Source organism: Atta cephalotes, assembly GCF_000143395.1.
Source record: "Atta cephalotes unplaced genomic scaffold scaffold00004, whole genome shotgun sequence".
In the NCBI taxonomy this organism is placed as follows: Eukaryota; Metazoa; Arthropoda; class Insecta; order Hymenoptera; family Formicidae; genus Atta; species Atta cephalotes.
In genome coordinates this window covers 5,298,067-5,319,697 of record NW_012130068.1, presented here as the reverse complement: position 1 = coordinate 5,319,697, position 21,631 = coordinate 5,298,067, and the positions used below count along the sequence as shown (strand labels likewise).

Sequence of the window (21,631 nt, the reverse complement as noted above, 5' to 3'; positions counted from 1 at the left end):
TTTCATTTTGGAACCTTTGGTTACGCCATTGCTTTTCGCTCGCTGTTTTAAAGCTTTTCTAGCATTTTACAGTTTTATTGCAGACCTCGTTTAAAGGTTGTCGCAGCACCATGTTACATCGCTCGTAGGTCGAACTTCTCTCAATGAACGATAATTATCGATGTGCACGGCGTACGTGCCTGTATTTGAACTAATTTAATGACTCGTATCTACTAAATCAAATCGGCTTGGAGAACCTTTTAAGTCTGTCCGAAAATAATTTGTCGAATGCGAATGGCATGCAGCAGTGACATATCTTCCGAGATTCGATGTACGTGTTTCAAATTCACTGATATGAGTGCGGTGGTAATCCATCAAAAGGGACTTATCGTGATGTCATATGTGAGCATATTTCTTGTTCGATTTATTACAGAGCAATGACAAATGAATGCCAAGGAAAGAAGTTACGATGTGATTGCGAAATTGTGCATTTCCAGAGATCGGACAATATTAAAGTGGGAAGGTATATGTATGCATATGTTAAGCCGTTAAATTGAGCTAATTCAGAAAATGGAATAATTATCGTTCGCTCGTTATGAAATAGAGTACGCGTGCAGTAGTTTGATGTTCGCTCCATTTACGCAGCCATATAATTTAACATATGCAGGCTGAACTGTAACATATGATATTATCAATAGGAATTAGAAATTAAATGCCTATATCAGTCGAAACTGGATCTTTAATGTTTTTAATAATTAATATTTAATTCAATGTGAATTATATACATATATATATATTTTATATATATATATTTTATATATATATGCATGTATATATGTGTATATATATATATATATATAAACGCAATTAAACTACTGTAATAATATTACAAATTAAATTAAATTAACAAGCAATTTTTAATTTGATGCTCAATCAAACATTATATTAGAAAGATGTTAATGCGTTGAAAACTGTAAATAAATTTAAAGATTCAACTTCGACCGGTATAGGGATTTAATTTTTAGTTCGTATTGATTATGTTTTCATATGTACGGTCTAAAATAAAATTCTTATTATGATATTATCAATTTTATCTAATAAATATTCAAAATATATCTTCATATACATATTTTCCAATAAAAAATAATAATTTGAAATTCGAAGAAAATCGATCTTTTTTTTTCCAGAAGCCTCTTATTATTGTCAAAGTCTATTCAATAATTACGATCATTATTTCAACAATATTTTAATTATTTTCCAAAAATTTTCATTGCGTTTTTTCAAGATTCAATATCGAGCAATTGTTTATGCTAATAGTATCAAAGAAAATTTATCCCGCATTGCGTATACTACCTTATACTTGTGCAATTACGATTTACTGTGAACAGATTTCTCTCCTGTGTCCTTAAATGCCATGCAGGAATGAGTGCATCGTTCTACGTCCTGTTTAAAGCCAGGGAAACAATTTGTACAGTGCAGTACCTTTTGTTATTGCGAGTCACGCGACATTTCTCCGTCACGTGAAGAATAGATATGATTGTTGAATAATGTTGCATTCGGTACTTCAACAATAAAACATCACCGACGCGTCGTAGCCAGTCGCAGTGGCAGAATAAATACGTATGTTTTGTTTTATTGAACAATTTTTCACGCGGCAACGTTATTTTTTTACATGAAGCTGGGACTTTTCGCCTGGAAGGCATAAGACCGGAAGGGACATACATATTTATTGTGCACACTGCATCCGGTCCGTTATGCATTTGTTAAAAACAACTTCTTGTAAACTTTCGCAGAAATAAAACGATATCTCGTGTAGAACCGATATTGATAAGAGAAAGGGCTAAATTAAATGTAAACTCGGTGCTTTTGGATGATCGTCATATTATTATGTACTAAAAAAGTTATGCATGCGATGACACTTGCAATAAAGTGAGAAAAAAAGAAAGAAAGAGAAATATGGAGAAGAATGCAGATACATTCTTTCTAAAAATATGATAATAAAGAGGATCTTGAGCGTTAGCGTTTAAAAATATTTTCCAAGCGCTTCTTTGTAGTAACGTAACTTGTTGCAAGATTGCAGCACAATTTTCCAAACAATATATAAAAATATACTCTTAGAATACTGTAGCCTATAGATGGATAGAAAAAATTAATTTTAATTAATTAATTTTCTTCGTATATAGTTGCAAAAGAAATTTTTTACACAATTGGATTTTAATTATATCATACATTTTGTATGCACTGATTATAAATTGCAATTGTACCACTCATTTGTTTTGTTAATTAACGTGATTTGATGTTGTTTCAAAATTGTCGAAACATCTAGCTAATGACATTCAAGATCGAAAACTCATTGGAAATGCTTACTCTAATCCATGCAACCCTTCACCTACCTCAACACCGAAGATATCCCTGGCAACGTTGCATGGTCATTACACAAGCGTATTAACAATTACAAGCTCTCTTTGCTGAATTATGCAGGAAGTTACAACCGTAACTGCGGCACGTGAAAGAGCGTCGTGTAGAACATCCCGTTCGTTCTCGTGAACAACTAACTACCTACCTTGCTCGTACCAAGTTGACACTACACTATTGTAAGCCGGAAGTAGTCGTTAAATTATGCAATAGGTATATGTATTCAGGTGTGTAGAGGATCACTTCCAGCGAGATTTCAGATCGGAGACAAACTTGCATGCTATCGTGTACACGAGCACGAATGGGACCAACTATAGCTATCTTTTGTGCATTCATCGATCACTGTAGCAATTTAGTACGAAATTAATCTTATTAGTGTGGATGCGAGAAATTGGTATAAGATAGAATGGAATAATATCATAATAATCAGAATAAATCCGACGAATAAAATGACAAAGTAAACATGTAATTCGACAACGATTATATTCCAATGAGTGTACAATTCGATAATAACGTGTGCAACGTTTGATTTGTACTTCATATTTGCATTGTACTGATTTATACATTAATGAATTCTTGCGAATACTTTATGAATTTACAAGCCATTTTTTTAAATCAAATTAATTTAAATAATGGTATATGTTTAATTATGCAAAAAAAAAATAAAACTTATATTTATTACATTTATTATTATTTGCAAAATTAAATATATTAAAAGTACTATTATTATGATTTATACATTTACATATAAAATTTCGTTTGGAAATAACTGTAATGAATTTATTTCGCGATATTACATAAGATACGTATAATTTTTCTATTCTTTTTTAAATTATTTTTGCATAATGTAATTAATAAATATGAATTATTTTAATTTTTCTAAAGTTATCGATTGAGGAAATTTATTTAAAAAATTGAAAAATACTTTTACAGTTATTCGATGAAATGCGTCTTAATTATGGAGAATGCATACATAAAGAAATAATCAGTAATACCATACCTCAATAAAAACTATGTTTTTACAAGCACAACAATACAGCAGGTATTTACCCAATTACAGACAGGTATTTATATTTTATAAACTGAAAAATGCATTCAATCATTTACAAATCAAATAGCTTTTTTCCATTATATTGTGTCTATATACAAGCAAATTTAAAAAGCCAGTAAATTAAGACCGATTTTTTTTAAAACTAAAACAATAAAATAGAAAACGCAGTTTGTACTGCGGTTTGTACTTACTGTTCGCGTTCCTCCAGTTCGACCACCCGAGTACTGTCTGTGTTTTGTTTAGCAAGTCCAAATTAAAAAGTAGAGCAGAAACAAATCAGTTTGTTAGTGAAAACTACTGAATAAACGCATGCTCGTTGCCATAATGTCAACTGTTATTAATTATGGATGAAGCTTATATAAGTATTTTTCGAAACAAATTTGTAAAGTAAAAGTTATCTTGTAAATTTATATATATTATAAAGTTACTGAAGATACATTTAACATTACCTTTTCTATAATATGTATGGCGGAAACTTTTTAAATAGCTAAAATATATATTAAAAATACTAACCAAGTATCATTTGAAGTAAATGAACGTTCAAGCACTAAAACAGCGTGGCAATCGATATTTTAAAGACTTTATAATAACCTGTCCATTCCATTTTTGAATGTCTATTTATTTTGTTTTGTAAAAGTATATATTTATTAATAAATACCAGATCAATACATTAAACGAGCTATAGTTATGTATACTAAATAATATTTATTAATCACAAATTATAATTTTCCGATGATAAGTTTCAACGGTACGTTTCAATTATACTTAGTTCTCATCAGAATCATCTCATTTTTTGATGATTCTTAGAAATCTATTATATTATCTATTAGTAACTCGAACGTGAGATAATCCTTATAATATGTAACCTATAAGGAGGATGGCACGCAGATGATATCGCTTCATATTTTAATAATGACCCCGTTACAGAGCTGATAGAGACTCCCTTGGACGATAAGATGGAAGTGGAAACGATCGGCTATTCCATCGAGAGCGAGTCTCCCGCATAAGAAAGACCAGGGAGAACCGCATTAGCGACCAAAAGAATCCTGCTGCCGAATTGAATCCCGCGCGCAAAGATAGTTTTTTTTGTATTTTGTGAAACTACTGTTCAAAGCTGAAACCGATCGGTCGAAAATTGTTCGAGCTACAGACGCCGCTAATTGAAAAAAGTTGTTTTGAAAAAATGCTTTTAAAGTTTAAAAACGTATTGTATCTCACTATGCGCCCGTTCGCTAAAACTTACATAACTCGAGAAATACTTCGAATTTCATAAAAATCTTTCAGGAGTATATTTTTAAGACGAAATTTTTCGAAAAATGTAAAAAAAATTTCGATTTTTTTGAAAATTTTATTCTGGCTTACCCTTTTAATTTCACAAAAGAGTGGCACGCTCACTCGTGCTTGACGCCTAATTATCGGTATTGTGACTGAGAATTGTGTGAGTGTCTAGAAATTCTTTTTTTCTGTCGCGTTAATTTCGAGTTTCGAATAAGTTATTTGTGAAAACTTTAAAGAATATTAATTGCAAACGCATGACGAAATTGCACCATGTTCGTGAATGCAATCGCAGCGAATGTGAACGTACTTTTTGCAGCAATTATTATGGAACGATTAATTTTAAGTGGCAATTATACTGATTGTGAAAAAGACATTGAAAACAAGTTCCATTATTCCCTTTGACTGTAATATTGTTAACTTCATTGTATTTGAATATTATAAATTTAATTTGTAAAGTAATATGTAGAGAATAATATTATATTAGTTTACGAGTCAGACCTTCACATTATATTGATAATCCTCAATTAATGCCTATCTTTATGTGTGCGATAATTATTTAAAATCATAAATAATGAATGACTGAAAACTTGTTATAAATTAAAAAGATTAGCTTCATTTATAATAAAAGCACATTAATTTAATGAGAACCATTGCTTTGTATTAATTTCTCTGTTTATTATTGGATCACATATTCATTAACAATGAATAGATACAAAGCTTCATTTTTGAAAATATTAATAAAAATTAAAAAAAAAAGAGAGTCAAATCAAAAGATTAAATAAAAATAAAATTAAACAAATTTTATTTTAAAACGTAAATGGATTGACTCACTAAGTTTTTTCAGTTAAAATAAATAAATAAACGATGTATATAAAACACAATAAATAATAAATAAAATTAATTGAAAATTACAAAAAAAGAAAGACAATAAATAAAAATTACAAAAGTTATGTCCAAACAAATACGCACAAAAAATCAAATAAAAATGACAAACATTATTTTGGATAAGTATAAAGTAATATAGTTATTAATATTTTTTTCTTTCTAGAAAATATGCCTGTACAATCATATAAAATCTCTTTGGAAACTGATGAAGTATAAAATTCTTACAATGAGATACTATCTTTAGATATTAGAATAGTATTATACTGTTACGTCCAGCGAACTTCCACGCTGTTTTTTCTTTTATGGAGATCTGGAATTCATCAGAATATAAAGACAGTTACGAGTATCAGATAAATTGAGTCATTACAGCTTAAAAATAAATATTTTTCTTTTCCCATAACAAATTGATGCTCCAGCATCTCCTCGTAAATGTCAACTCAAGATAAATTAAAAATCAGTGCACGAACGGCGGGACTAAAGAAACGTCGATGATGCCTTCCTTGGACACCGCGACTGGAAAAAAATAATAAATAATAATAAAAGTGTCAGTTGGAGGACAGGCGCCAAGACATTTTCCTAAAGATCAAGTTGCGGACAATTCTCACGAGTTTCAAATGTTCTCCCCCGCTTAATCATTGCTCACAATTTAGATGATCTCCTCTTCCTCTGGCTAGCAGACTCTCCTTCTCTCCATGACCTCGTAATTCACGTAGAAAAATGTCCTTTTACTACAACTTTAGTATCCCTACAAAACATCTCCATCCTCTCACCCAGTTCTCTCTCTCTCTCTCTCTCTCTCTAATTCCTCAGATTTATTTCTTTCAACTCTTTGTTGCAACCTTTCTACTCTCACGCACGTACACGATCATTACACGAAGAATATATTTTTAACTAGTTTGTAAACACAAGAAAAATTTACTAATGTTTTTTTTATAATTATATTATGGTAAAGATAAAAATCCGGCTCTGTTATTGTAATTTAGAATAATTCTTCCTGTATTTATTCCTAGTTAGTCTGCACTTAGTCCTTTCTTCAGTCACAAGGATTAAGTTTCACAACTGAAAGACAGGACACAAACTGACCCAATTTGCGTCCTTACAAGTGCATTCGGAGTCCACTCAGCGGAGTGTTAACTACGAGGGAGGTTTTTCGTCCTTCGACTCGTTGTAAATCTAGAGCCAGACGAAATACCTCCTAATTTACATTGGTCTTTCTCCCAGCTCTTTGGTTATCTAGAGCTTGACCGCGACGAAATCGGTAAGATTCGGTTCTTGCTGTTCATCCTCAACTCCTTGCCCCTATCCGGAGCTCGGACGTAATACATATACATAATATCATTAATTTTAAAATAATTTATGAATTGGAAAAGTTCATTAATTTGATTTATTTCCTAGACAATTTGTGATTTATTTCCTAGAGATTGTTTGATATTGATTTTATAATAATATGACGAAAATAGCTAAATAGTTTAATGTTTTAATGTGTAGACTTAAAACATTAAACTATCTAGTTATTTTCTCTGTATTATTATAAAATTAATTAAAAATTCTCTACAGTATTCTTATTTAATCTATTTCGATTTTGTACATTCATTTAATTCATACGACACTGGATCTTTATATTCAATATGTTTACAAATCATTTTTTTATAAGAATTAATATTAATATACTGCAATGATATTATAATTTATGATATTGTAATTTTTTTGTTTTAAATTATATTTATAATGAAAAGAAATTACTAAAAACAAATTAATATGGCAACATTATAGCAGCGAAGCACTTGTTTCTTCTTAATCGTTTATATTTATCTCCATTTAAATGGAATTTTATGTCGTTTAACTACTTTATACAGAAATATCAAATAGTGAGCATGCTTTTATTCTACTTAGCATAAATTATATAAGATAATATAATATTGTACAATACAATGTGTAATATATCTACATCTGTTTGCACGCACTGGGTTAACAAAACTTTATCAATAAATAAAATGCTTTTCAGAATAATACAATCGTTCTCTAAATATATAAATATTATATTAATAAATCAATTTAATGTTTTGCAACACGTGATTAAAGTAATTTTGATATACTTACGATTATGTGTGATTCAAGCCGTTATTTATAACTATTAAGAAGCTTTATATATAAAATTGAATTAAATTCTCAAAGAAAGTATAAAGTGTAAATGCAAGTAATTAGTTAATAACTTTAAAACTCAAAAGGATAATTGGTGTGTTAACTACATGTGAAAATACTTTTTACATTAACGAAGAAATGCGAAATATACTAGAATGTAAACATAGAGATTATACCACAACACGTTTTACTGGCAGGAATAAAAAAATATCGTGAGGAATATATGGAAGAAATATCATTATATAACGTTTATATATAACGTTATTTTTCAATTGTAATAATTATAGATTTAAAATGACGAATATTTTAAGATATATTGAAATATTTACGTTTAGGGCCATTTTAGATATATGTATATATAGATGTAAAATAATGTAATGTATATTAATCATATTAGATCATAATATAATTAATATTTATACGCTGCCGAATTGGATTTCTTCGAATTTCTTTAAAGCTTTAAATATATATTTCAGATATAAATGTAATGCAGATTCTTGCTTGGAATATTTTAAAGTAATAAATTATGTCATGTGACAAAATTGAGAGATTGTATTATTTTCACACAATTATTAAAATAATTATATATTATAATTATATAAGTTATATAAGTTCATTACGAAGTATTTGAAGAAATCCTATTTTACCTCCGTCATGTAAATCGCTGCGATGAGCAAACAATTGCAGTTATAAAGATCATATATTAGAGATAACTTACATTTCAATTGACTGCGTTTTCGTCGGCACACGATATAAATGGCCACGCAGATCAGTATTAGGACTAGTATCATGATCACCGTCATTACGATAATAATCAGTAGCAGATTACCGTCCAACCGATGCCACCAAGGTATATGTCCTGTAACAGGATAAATTGTAACATATAATAATTGATTTTATCATATATAAAATATATAGGGGGGGGGGGGTAAGGATTATGATGCATGAATGACAACTTCATTCTACTAAAATACAAAAATATTAAAAGTAATAAAAATCGAATAAGCAACGAAAAGCAAATTAATTTATCTGTATGATAACTTTTATATCAAGTATTTGCAGCATGTATAAAACCGTAAAAAAAAATGTTTGAAATTTTGTACTGAAATAGAGAATAGTAAACAAACTAAATAATTGAAAAGGACATCTATTGCATTTTATATTCATATAAATAGTCTATAGAAAAATTTGTTGCTCGCGTTATGACAGAACACAAAATTTAAAGCATTTTTATTTTAATTTTATTCTTTTGCGTATAATACTCTTGTACGTATTGCAATATATTTTATATTACGTTTAAAACGGCAATCAAATATTTTATTTAAAAAAAATATATATTCTTGTAATATATATATATATATTGGATAATTACATACACATAAATATATAATTATATGTAAAATATATATATTATTCGTAAAATTTGAAGTGATGTAGGCGTTAAACTTACGTTTAACTCCATGGTGGGCTGTAAACAAATTCTACTAAATATATTTGTGATTGACAGATTAAAAGTTATATCATTCTCATTATAAGTTAAACGATTACATAGATAATTATGAAAATGTGTTACCAATCTATGTCTCAAAAATATTAAATAATTATTGTTTATAATAAAAAAAAACATTAACATTAAAAAATTAACATTACGAAATAGTTGCAATTATAAGATATTTATATGAAATTTATATTAATTTATATCAATTGTCGATATTTAAAAATTGACATTTTATTCATGTTATTAATAGATGTTTGATTTTATTATATGCGCGTAAAAAACTATTTAGTGGAAATTTTATTTTTTTTTGTTTTATAACAAATTCCCAATATTACGTAAACTTATAAACTGTATGCACAGTCATTACAAAAAATTTTTTCTATCACTGATATTTTTTCATGTTTTTTGCATCACATATTTTTTTGCATATAAAGAATATATAGAAAAATTATTTCGGAATGCAATAATATTTTCAAATAATTCCGCTGAAACGTTTCGAAAAGTACTGCTGCTATTTTTGTAAATATAACATGATCAGCGAATCAATGAAAAGTTCATTGTACCAAACCTGGTATATCGCGTTCACACGCTACGGAATGGCCGACTGTGTTGTTTGCCACGCACACGTACGTCCGGAAGTTAGTGACTGAGGTATCGAGCAGCATGTAACTTTTTCCGTTTCGTATTTGTGCGACCTGCTCTAGCGAATCATTTTCGTTCTTCAATGACCAAGTGAAATCCGTCTGTTTCGGATTGGCAATGGCTGAGCAAACGACATAATCCTGGCCCTCAAATCGTTCTTTTTCTATATGACATTCTGGTTTAACTACATAAAAAATATGACGCTGTTAGATGCCAAAAGCACGTAGAAAAATTATTTTTTAGGAATTTCTTTTATTAACAATGATATTTTGAGAAAAACGAGTGTAAAAATATTAAATTTTATATCAAAATAAAAGATACAAGTCGAAATATAAAAATAAAATTTGGAAGAAATATTTAATTCTTTCTTTGTATTTAAAACTATTTAGAACAGCAATAAATAAAAATGCAATTGCAAAATTAATTTTATGTTATCCATACATATGTCTTTTTATAACTTAACAAATGTAAAAATTTAAAGTTTTTTGATTATTTATTTAAAAGTCTAAAGACGTAATGGAACGTACATTGCACATTCATAATAAATGAGATATTCAAGGAGCCGTGACGATTCCATGCCTCGCAATAGTAAGTGCCACTACTGCGCCGTGGTATTGACATTTTCAAGTCAAACACGTGACCTTCCATAATGATATCAGTGGATCCTTCGCGATACCACCGGAAGTTTGGTTTTGGTCGCGCTTTCGCATTGCACTCAACGGTTTCTGGTACCGTATCCACTATCACATTGATTATCTTCTTTGATATTGTAATATCCTCTGGGGGAACTTAAATAAAAAATCAATTTTAGTCATTTATATCAATACGAAAAATATAAAAGTCTACACGAATTTAAAAATAAACTCTTATTTGAAATTCATTTTGTTCTCTTAATTTAAAAATGTTTTTACGAGTATATACTTGAAAAACAATTTTACAGAAATTCTTGTACATATTTTACAATAAACATTAAAAATTAAATGATGTTAAAATGTCTTATATATTTGTTTAACATTAAGTTTAACATCAACAGGAAATTCTCTTTTGTACAGTGCGTGGAACAAAAAAGTTTGTTCTTTCCACAATCTCGCTAAATAAATGGACCGTTATAAAATGAAATGTAAGCAAGTAGAGATATCATCGCGCCAAAAAGAAAGATTCGAATGAAACATACACTCGACATGAAAATGGGTAAAACTCTCCACGCCCGGACCGATTCCGTTGCTGCTGCTCTTGCAGGTAAATTTGACGTTATCCTCAGCACGGTCGAGCTGACCGTTCGGCCAGACCGTCAGATTCCATATGAGAGTCGATTGGATGCTCTCGAAGTCGTCGGTCCTTGGGTCAGGCGGATGATAAACGTTCGACACGTAGTATCGATTCGTTTTCGTGAAGTTCATGGGAATGTCATCTCTCAGCCAGGAAATAGTGCAGATCGGAGCGCATTCGACCCAACACATGATGCTCACGTTAGGCGCGTTATAGACGTAGCCGCGATACGAATGGAGTTTCTTAATAAATGTCGGGGCCACTAATGAGAAGCGATAACTCTCGATTAAACATAATAGGATTTGCCACTCAATAATTATGAGAAATGTCGGACAATCTATTATATCATTTACTGGAATAGAAGAGATCAGTTTAATATAAAATCTTAACATTACGTCACAGATTTATTTATAAATGATAGACATATGTTATAATATATGTAGGTTACGTTAATATTGAATAAGATAATATTGAAGATAATATTGAAAAGAAATTAAGAGAAAATTTAACTTATGATGTGTCTAAAATTATAATCTAGAATTTCTCTTAGAACTCCTAAATTTAATTTTGATCAAAATATACGTTTCAAATGTATAACAAGCAAAGTGAATTAAATTATTTGAATCCTTAAATATGTTACCGTTGGATCGAATTCGAAAATGTCGCCATGAAATTCACAGTAATTGCTGGATAAAGTTTTAAGCGCATTGACATATGTACTTACCAGATACGTCGATAAACGTTGTGGCTGGTTCTCCATCACCAGCTTCGTTGTAAGCCAGACATGTGAAATTCGCCTCGGTTTCCAAATTAACTGACTCGATGAAGAGTGTGGCTTCGTTCTCGTCTGGAAGTCGGTGCCAGCCGCGCAGCCACTTGAAGCCTAACACCCTCGGTCGACCGGGATCCAAAACGAAGCAAGTGATGGATAATGCTTGTTTCTTCACCACTTGCCGAGGTTCGTATGTTATCGACGCCGGGCCGGGCTTATCTGCGGAAATGTTTCAGGGATGCAGGGATGCGAAGAAAGAAGAAAAAAAAGAAAAAGAAGAGAGAGAGAGAGAGGGAGGGGAGAGACAAACTAATATCCCATGCTAAATATAATCTGATTAAATAAGATATTGTAGATAAACTATAATGGTCGCGTACATATGTAAGATAAAGTCCGCAATCAATAATTATTGCTGTAGTAATTAATATTAAACACAAATGACCGTTTTTATAACACATTATTATATATTCCAGAAGCTCAGGATCATTAATTATTTAATTTTCATTTCTTTAAATTGCTATTAACAAATATTGTAAAATCAAAATTTTTAATATAATTTCTATTTGTCATAGAAAAAATAAAAATTCGGAATACGTATTATAGTTGGAAATGTAATAGACATCACCAATTTCTGTACTATCACCGCGTAACACGAATGAGTGACAGATGACAAAGAGGACTTACAATAAACTATGACAGACGTGCTCGGGGAGTTCGGTCCCCAACCAGCATCGTTTTTCCCTTCGCAGGAATAGTTGCCGTGGAAGGTGCGGCCGACAGATTCCAGCAGCAATTTGCTGGGGTCGATGTCACAGAATGCCAATGATTCCTCGGAGCTCATCATGGCGGTGCTATTCCTCGAGCAATCCGGAAGTTCTTTCAATAGGTCTCCGTCCAAATACCAACGGACGGCTGTCAGTATCGCCGGATTACCGGCGTCGACCTCGCACGTTAGCGAAACATTCTGACGATCCGCCTCATTCACAGGTGTTTCCGGATCCATTATCACTTCCACCACCGGCTTATCTATGTAATAAAACACGATATATACATCCGTGTCGTTTCCGCGCGATATAAATCTCGCGCGAGTTCAAAAGTACGTGTACGTCGCGCGCCGAGTTCTCTCTAACTTTATTCCCGATGTAATCGCATAGCTTTCAATGAAGTTATTGTTTTCTAATAAAAAGATTAACTGCGCTTTACGAAAAATTACTGCCGCGAGAAATGAGAAGTTAAGATTTTGCCAAAAGTACAATAGGATTGTTGGATTTAGATTTATTACTAACCGGGAGATTTATAATCCATATTTGTGGACACAAAATTGTAAAGATTTTAGATTTTATCGACTGCTTTTTATTACATTCAGCAATTGACTTCTGTTATCTGTCTTATATAAAAGACGATACGTACAAAAGACTGAAACTTGTACAGTAGCCTCGGAAATGGTTGGACCGGCGTTGTTTTCCAGGATGCATTTGTAAGAACCCATGTCGCTAGGAGTCGCGTTTTTCACTGTGAGTGCTGTTTGTTCCGTGATTCCACCATCGTAATGTTCTTCGTTTAACACTAATTCATCGTCGTCTCGTAACCTATATCACCCGATTTAGAGAGAGAAATAAAACGAGGAAATAGTACTAACTTTATTTTCTAAGATGTAAAAGCAACGAAAATATCTTTTAGTTCTGTTGTATGAATAAAACAAAAATGTCTTGAGCTTTGTTGCTAATTTATCTAACAGAACCAGCCTTTATTTCTCAGGAAAATGATCGTTATTCTAAAGGATTCATTCAAGCTAGTATGTATCTTTACGTGATAATGGCCACTTACCACGTCACCTTTAGTAGCGTAGCCGGATTTGCCTCATAATCGCAGAATATTAAAAAGTCGTCTGTCTCGTTAACAGTTATGTTGTTTGGCTTCATTTTAATTATTGGCGGATCTAAGGCATAAAACAATCAATGTTACAAACAATGAAAATCAATGTGCAAGATGTGGTTTAGATGTAATCGCAAAGATAGAACATTTATCAATGAAAATTCTAATGAAGAAAGGAGAATGTAATAATCGCAAAATTAAAATTATTTAATTAAAAGATAACTATTATCTTTTTTAAACATTAATAAATTTGATAAAAATTCTTTTATGTCAGCATATATTAATTTTCTTGATTTTTGTCAAGTTAATATTGAAGATATGAAGAATATTGAAGAAATGTTTAAAAAAAAAGATTAAAATAATATATTCATATAATATTCGTTATTATATTATTAGTATAGAATAAATTCAAAATAACAAGTTAATATTTCTTAAAATCTTATCTTATTTTAAGATTCATGTACTTTTAATGTATTCGCTTTTTTGTAAAATAAAAATTTCTCTTCTTTTTTCTGAAACCGTAAAGATTTTTCTATCTTCATGATTGCCTTTTGTTCCAAGATGGATAGCGCTAAACTTAAATTGAATATAAAATTTAGATCCGCTCGGGTCACAATATTATGCACTTAACAGGTCCTAGAAAATACGGAGGGAGTATAAAACAAAATTCTCGTAAATACGTAGATGCGAGAGTTGCTGTCACGATGCAAGAGAGTTGGAAACGTGCCAAACTTGATGTCTGGAGTTTCTCGTTTCCAATCCATGGGTAGTCCCCATTCTGGCAACAAAACGAAAGTTTCTCCGCTGTAACTGGAAACATCAGGGAGATGCACAATCGTTCATCTCTTTTTGTCTGTTTCCGTGCTCACGTAATCAAGACATCACGTTCTTGAAAAAAGTTGTAACTGCACTGCTGATGATTTTAGAGTTAAACGAGTCATAAATCTATAATAATTGACATTCTTAAAAAAAGATAATCTATAATGAATGTCAGAAAGAAGAGAAATTTTTTAATTAGTTGTGTATGATGTAAAATAATTAATTTAATTTTTTTTAAATTGTGATTGAATAATCTTTTTTATAATTGTGAATATATTTTCATTTTCAAGTATGTAGAAAGCTTTCACATTTTTTTAATGTTCGGACAACATGGAAATTTCATTTGTGAAAATTATATTATTCCATTAGAAGAAAATTGTGAAGAATATTGTGAAAGCATGTACAAATATATAAGGAAAAGTTATCCAGCTATAGCATATTGACGTTGATCTACTGAAGCATGCGACTGGAAAATCGTATAAACGTTGTGCGACTTGTGCGAGTCAATCTTTCAAAAAGAGCAAGATAAATGTTTATTAAATGCTCAAACGGAAAATATTCTGGAATAAAAATTTTAACTTTCATTATTTCAAAATTTTCAATCGTTTCTTCTGAACATATTTGCTTTTATTTCTGCAGCGTAAATTGAAAAGTTTGCAAGATTTTCAATTATTTTTTTTATTCCTTTTTGAAAATTATTAAGTTTATTCTCCTACTCCGATCTATTTTCCGAAAGTTGTCATTTTTATGTGTAGAAGCATAAATGGCTGGAAATCTTTTGCAATTAACAGAAATAAATCCAATCTTATTATTATAATGTTTTAATTAAAACGTAGAATAACAGGTTTTTTAAAATCTCAATCTCAGCTTTTCCTCATCGCGATCGTATGTAAATTTTACATGTCACATTTAATTGTAGAATAAGGAACGAGTTTTTGAATTCGATAACAAATTAAGATTTTACTGATTGCTGGCATTTCCAAGTTACGTCAATTTACATAGCATTATACTGATGAATAACGGACAGGTATGTGTAGAGTTATTTATTTAAAGGATTTGGTTCATAAGGACTGAGTGTATGCAAATGTTAATAACCGCTCTTGTAACTCACAGTTTCTCGTAGATGCAGAATATGCTCGCTGTGGTACGGAAATGTGTGAATTTTGAGTTACAACGCAATCTTGTTGCAGCAGTCGCTATTTTAATGCTATTAACCGTAATTGTAACTATTAAAAATGACGGATTTATATTGCTCTTGTTATTATTTATAAAATGAATAGAATCAGTTATTATTTGATCCAACTTGCTTGTGAGATTACTGAATGTTTGCTTAGATAAAATTGAATTTCATCTTTTCTGAATCAATCCAATCCCAATTCGATTCGGTATGACAATTTTGATTTCAATCTCTTTGTGATTATTTGTTTAAAAAGATATATACATATATAATTAAAATAATTATACATATATACTTTTTCTTAAAAAATATTAATATCTGAAGATACTTGAGATAAGTGAATAAAAGAATATATAATTAAAAAAAATTAAAATCAAATTTATCATACCGATAAAGTCACAAAATACTATTGTTGCAAACGAATGGCTGATGTCAATAATCACTAACTCATCTCAACTGTAATATACTTACATAACACTTCAATCGTTGTTGCTTCCTTCATTGGTTTTAGATCTTCGGTACGAGTAACCGAATTTTCGGCGTAACACTTAAACGTCTTGCCGTTGTCATATACCGAGGCTGTAAATGCGAGATAACTTATCGTCTCGAATGTACCATCCTCCTATAAACAAAGAAGAGATTAATGGAAAAATATTTAAATTTGAATATTTATATCGCTAAATTTGTTGAGTATCAAATGCTTAAACAGTATTTTATCTATAAAAATAAGTGTGTATTATTCACGTGGTTCTATTATTTTCTTATTATTCTCTTTTTCGATATAACTTAAATCATCATTTATAAATTGTTTTATTTTAAAGTAATAAAAATGATGACATATATGCAATAAAAAATATAAATAATAAAAAACGCGATTATATTTAGATTAATTTAGAGATTAATTAAAAAAAATTTAATTCTTTAAACTGAAAAAATAGAGAGCAAAATACAAAAAATAGAAGCGATTCAATTAGCGTTTATCTGTTTTGATAGATTTTAATTAACTTGCGTCGTATATTGAAAATATTCACGTTATCATATTTCTATGATATGTTTTAATCGCTGTCGAACATTCCTGATTCATCAAAAAATGAATTTCTGTATCAATTTCCAGTTGGCGAAAAATAAAAGTAATGCAATACTGTAAGCGTCCATTTGAAGCTCCGTGTAACTTTAATAATTCTGTAATTACACAACGTAATTGAAAAAGCACTAACAAGTCGATATTTGTAATGAAACGTATATCTTGTTATATATTCGTGGTAAAGGTAATCAATTCTTTCTTTCGAATAATTGTGTTTTATCAGTACTACGTAGATATATTTTGATTTAAAACATCACATAAAACAATAAATGATTATAAAAGCTAAATTTATACTCACTCAATAGCAATTATTTTAATTTAAAATAATTTTAATGATATTTCGATTTATATCAATAAAAAGAAATTTTATATATAATAAATTTATATTAATAAAAATTAATGTATTATTTGTTGTATAATTATTCCTTGAATTTATTCTCATTTCTTCTGTATAAAATTGTTATTTTCAGTAAATTAAACATTATACTTCAAAAATTTTTGAACATTTAATTTAAAATGTTTTCACTTAATAGCAAAAAATGAGATCTAATTATGTAGAACAAATATTTTATGATTATTTAAAAATAAGTACCTAAATTATCTACCAGTTCATTAAATTATTATTATTAAATAATTGAAAAAAACACATTCGATTTATTCTTGTAAAATTTTTAATTAATTCTATTATTATGATAAAATTATATATGAGAATTAAAAAGAAAAGATATATCCTTATAAAAATAAAATGTATATTCCTATAAAAATAAAATTAAGTTTTTTTTTAAGCGTCAATTTATTAGGAGAATCCGCAAAAGCGTACAGAGAAACATGAAAATAATGCTTATCGCAAAAATTGTTGTAAAGCCATCCTTTTGCTGAGCTTGTAATATCCTACTTCGCACGAAAGGGTATACTCGAGCTTAAAAATGTGATGCTCTTAATCCTGTTATGACGTGACGCTCATATTGGCTGCAGGAATTCGTGGCATGTAATTGCTTGTCGCTAGGTACTTGCTATTGTATACAATGTTCTGAACAGATTCAGTATCGTCGCTCGTTCCGTAATCAGGTCTACTTGATAAACAATACAATTATAATATCCCAATCATATGGAATTGCAAATGTTAGAAATATATATTGATAATCGCAATTATACGAATTGACGATTAATTAACAACGATTCGTTAATTTTGCCGATGCGCCGAGATGCAACGGCTGATAGTTCTTCTTCAAACATCGTTATTTAACACCGCAAAATAAATTAAATTCGTCGTGCATGCGTTATCTTGCTATTCCATATTATTCGAATATATTTATTTTCATATTAAAATTATTCAAACAAATATATTTTTATATTTGTGAAAATATTGCAGTGCGTAATGTTAAGTTTGCACACAAAATAATAAAAAGTTATCGCTCGATATAAATTATGGTACAACTAAAATAGGAATTTTTAGTATTGATTTTAACATTTCATCGATTAAGGTCCAGTTCCATTAATGTAAAATTAACTTTAACCTCTGTTTAATTTACTGTTTATTTTTTCTGATTTTGAGAAAAAATAAAGAGTAAATTGAACTTTAAGAAGATTAAAGTTAATCTTATATTAGTGGAACTGGATTATTTAATATTTTATAATATTGTTAGTGACAATTCGTGAATATATTGATGCAAAGAGAGAAGAATAATAAAAAGATTCAGTTGATAGATGTCTTTATTTTAAGTAAGACAAATTTTTCTGTACAGAAAGAATCTTTTGTTATAGAGACGGAATGTCGTTTTATCTACTTTATGATTTTTAATCGTGACGTCATTTTTTTGCACTAATTATACGTAGGTGCGAGTGGTCTCGTATGCAGTTATTTTGCGTGCACGTAACTTTATAGCTTCAGATGCTTTCGTAATGGATTTATGATAGCTGCGTGACGCCTACGACTTCTACATGCATATACATATACGCGATAGCGCAACAACATGATATGTAGAGGAGTCTAATGATTTTTCGATGCTGCCGTGCAACCACTCGTTCGAGCATGAAATTGATTTTTTACAAGTCAAGAAAACAAAGCCATGTGACTTGAAAGTAAATGATGATTTTTTGATGTTGTCATTTTTTATTTTGTTGTATTATATTTAAAGACATATTACAACATAAAATTTAAAATAATGAAAAAGTTCTGAAAAAATTACAATTTCTAGAAAGATCACTAGATTTTATATTTAAAAGTAATACAAAAAATTTACCGACAATTTATCATCTGGATCATAAGTTATTTCAGTAAGAAATAGATTTTTTTATAAATCTATGTTCTAATAGAAATGTATGGGAAGGTATTGAAAAATAATGATAAAAATCTCAATTTTTTGGACAAGTATTTTAAGTATTCGAGATGATTTATGTAAAATTACATTGAGATGTAAAGATTAATTTTGTAAATAAAATTTTTTTTTCAATTTTCAATTTATTTTTTCAAAATATTTATTTTTTCTAAATCTTTGTAACTAATCTCTGAATCATAATAAAACTTTACATAAATCATTTTGAATACTTAAAGTATTTACATACAAAAAATTGAAATCTGTTTTTTGATTTTAATGTATAACAATAAAAATAACAATACAATAACAAATAAGATAAATAAAAACGTATTATTATAAAAAAAATAGATTATATACAATTTTCATATTTATATAGTTTATTTAAAATATAAATATTAATCATTTGTAAAAATAGATATAATACATCTTTAACTATTCCACAATCAAAATTTCATTAAAAATGTTTTTTAATTGGGAGCCATTGGAATTTAAATTTCTTTACATTTTTGTTAGTATTTTTTCATTATACGATCGCCAGTAGTTTTTATAAAGAGTTGAAAATTATATATAACTTCTTTCATCCCTACAAAACAATAGAAGGATAAGTCGCAGGTAGTTACGGCTTTTTTATTCGCGAAATTCCGCTTTTGACACACTAAATCGTCTTAAAAACTGTATAATTCAAAAAGAAACCTCGAAAAGTACATCGATCGATAAAACTGTCGAACTTTCTAGAGTCTAAATTCGTTTCGACTCTGCCACTTTTTCCAGGATGAACACGAAAATTTGTTGCTCCGCAAAAACGTTAAATGGGAATTAAAATATACGATAGGTGCTGTACCGATTGGTTTAGAATTTCCTGGTACGTAGTTTCTCGAAGTTTATTATGACACTTACGAGTCTGTACGCTTTCGCCTAGTAAGCGAATCAAAACTTTTGTGAAGCGCTTCTCTCATTTATTGTCGCGTACCACGAAACCTACTCATCCTGTACATTTATTTAGATCTATTTATGCATAGTGAGGTCGACGCAAAATTCAAGCTTATTAAGAAACTATTATATATCAGAAATTCCGTACACGTTATCCAATGATAAATGCGTTTGAATAGAAAGATCTTTTTAGTGAAAATTATTCTTCTCTATAAAAAAAAAATAATTTTGCCATATTTTAACTCTTAACCTTTACAGGAGTGTATTTGTTTTTTTTCTACTAGATGGATTTTTATTAACATTGATATTCATACATATATTATTTGGATCATTGATAACGAATCTAAAGTTTTTCAGAAATTAAAAATGATAGATTAAAAAAGTTAAAATTTGATACATTGAATTTTGTATTTTTATTCACTTTTTCTCTTTATAAGAATTATTATTGTTGTAAGAAAGTAATTTCTATATATTTTATTATTTATACGGAATAAATCGCCTTTTTTCTATGAGAAAACATTTTCAGTATTTTATATATTCAAGACTTTTTTTAAGTAAAAAATAAGCATACGTAAAAAATTGTCCATAAATTATATAGTACAAATTGAAGAGTGCTTAATTAATATTTATTTAAATCACATCTTCTAACTTCATTAATTATGTATAATTCAATAAATTTGGAAAATTAATACTCACATTTTCCTGTATTTTTGTTTCGAACATTTCAAATCTCTCATTGCTCTCACTTAAAAAGTGCGTTCCATTTTTCCATGTTATATTAGCAGCGGGTCGTGCGGCCTGTACCTTACATTGTAATAAAATTTTCGTACCCTGCACGACGTGACCGACCACTCCCTCCAAATCCATTTTCAGCGGACGCACTGTAAAGAGAATAGGTAAGTGTCAGACTAATATGTAATAAAAAAACTGAGATATAATTCGACCTCGAACTCGGCTAAATTGAGCAAACCATCATTTTGCAAAATTAATGTCTTTTAAATGTTTAAATGTTTTTTAAATGTTTTTAAAAATTAATGTCTCTTTATAAACAATTCTGACATTTTCTAAAAAAAAGTCGAAATCGTAATTCAATTATAACTTTGATTTAGTTTATATTTTTATTTTGATTTTTAGCAGTAATATTACTGGAAATAGAAGAGAATATTTTCATATCAACGTGATTTTGAACAAGTTAATTTTAGATTTTTATTTTTTTATTAATTGTATATTAATTGTATATATGTATAGAGAGCAATCGGAAGGTTAAAGTTAATATATACAATGTTTATAATAAAAATTCTTTTCTGAATATATAATTTATTTATTAAGGAAAAATTCTTCTTTCTTTTTAAAATCAAAATCAAAATCTTTTTCCGATTTGTGTGTGTGTGTGTGTGTGTGTGTGTGTGTGTGTGTGTGTGTGTTNTTTACTTCCTTACTTCCCTTACTTAATAAATAATTATATATATAATTGTNTAATATATATATAATTATATA

General features: G+C 29.2%; 1 protein-coding gene across 1 annotated transcript in view; it reads right to left on the bottom strand.

The window, feature by feature from the left end:
- Positions 1-21,631, bottom strand: part of LOC105626157 (hemicentin-1) — a 71,977-nt gene that overhangs the window by 16,547 nt on the left and 33,799 nt on the right. Inside the window, exons 5-16 of the mRNA XM_012207469.1 lie at positions 20,831-21,015; positions 16,274-16,424; positions 13,759-13,870; positions 13,342-13,520; positions 12,616-12,957; positions 11,884-12,150; positions 11,065-11,421; positions 10,418-10,678; positions 9,817-10,074; positions 9,201-9,218; positions 8,469-8,609; positions 3,637-3,673 (exon numbers count right to left, since the gene is read on the bottom strand). Of these exons, the coding sequence (XP_012062859.1) occupies positions 3,637-3,673; positions 8,469-8,609; positions 9,201-9,218; positions 9,817-10,074; positions 10,418-10,678; positions 11,065-11,421; positions 11,884-12,150; positions 12,616-12,957; positions 13,342-13,520; positions 13,759-13,870; positions 16,274-16,424; positions 20,831-21,015 (2,308 nt within the window). The remainder of the gene's footprint in view (positions 1-3,636; positions 3,674-8,468; positions 8,610-9,200; positions 9,219-9,816; positions 10,075-10,417; positions 10,679-11,064; positions 11,422-11,883; positions 12,151-12,615; positions 12,958-13,341; positions 13,521-13,758; positions 13,871-16,273; positions 16,425-20,830; positions 21,016-21,631) is intronic.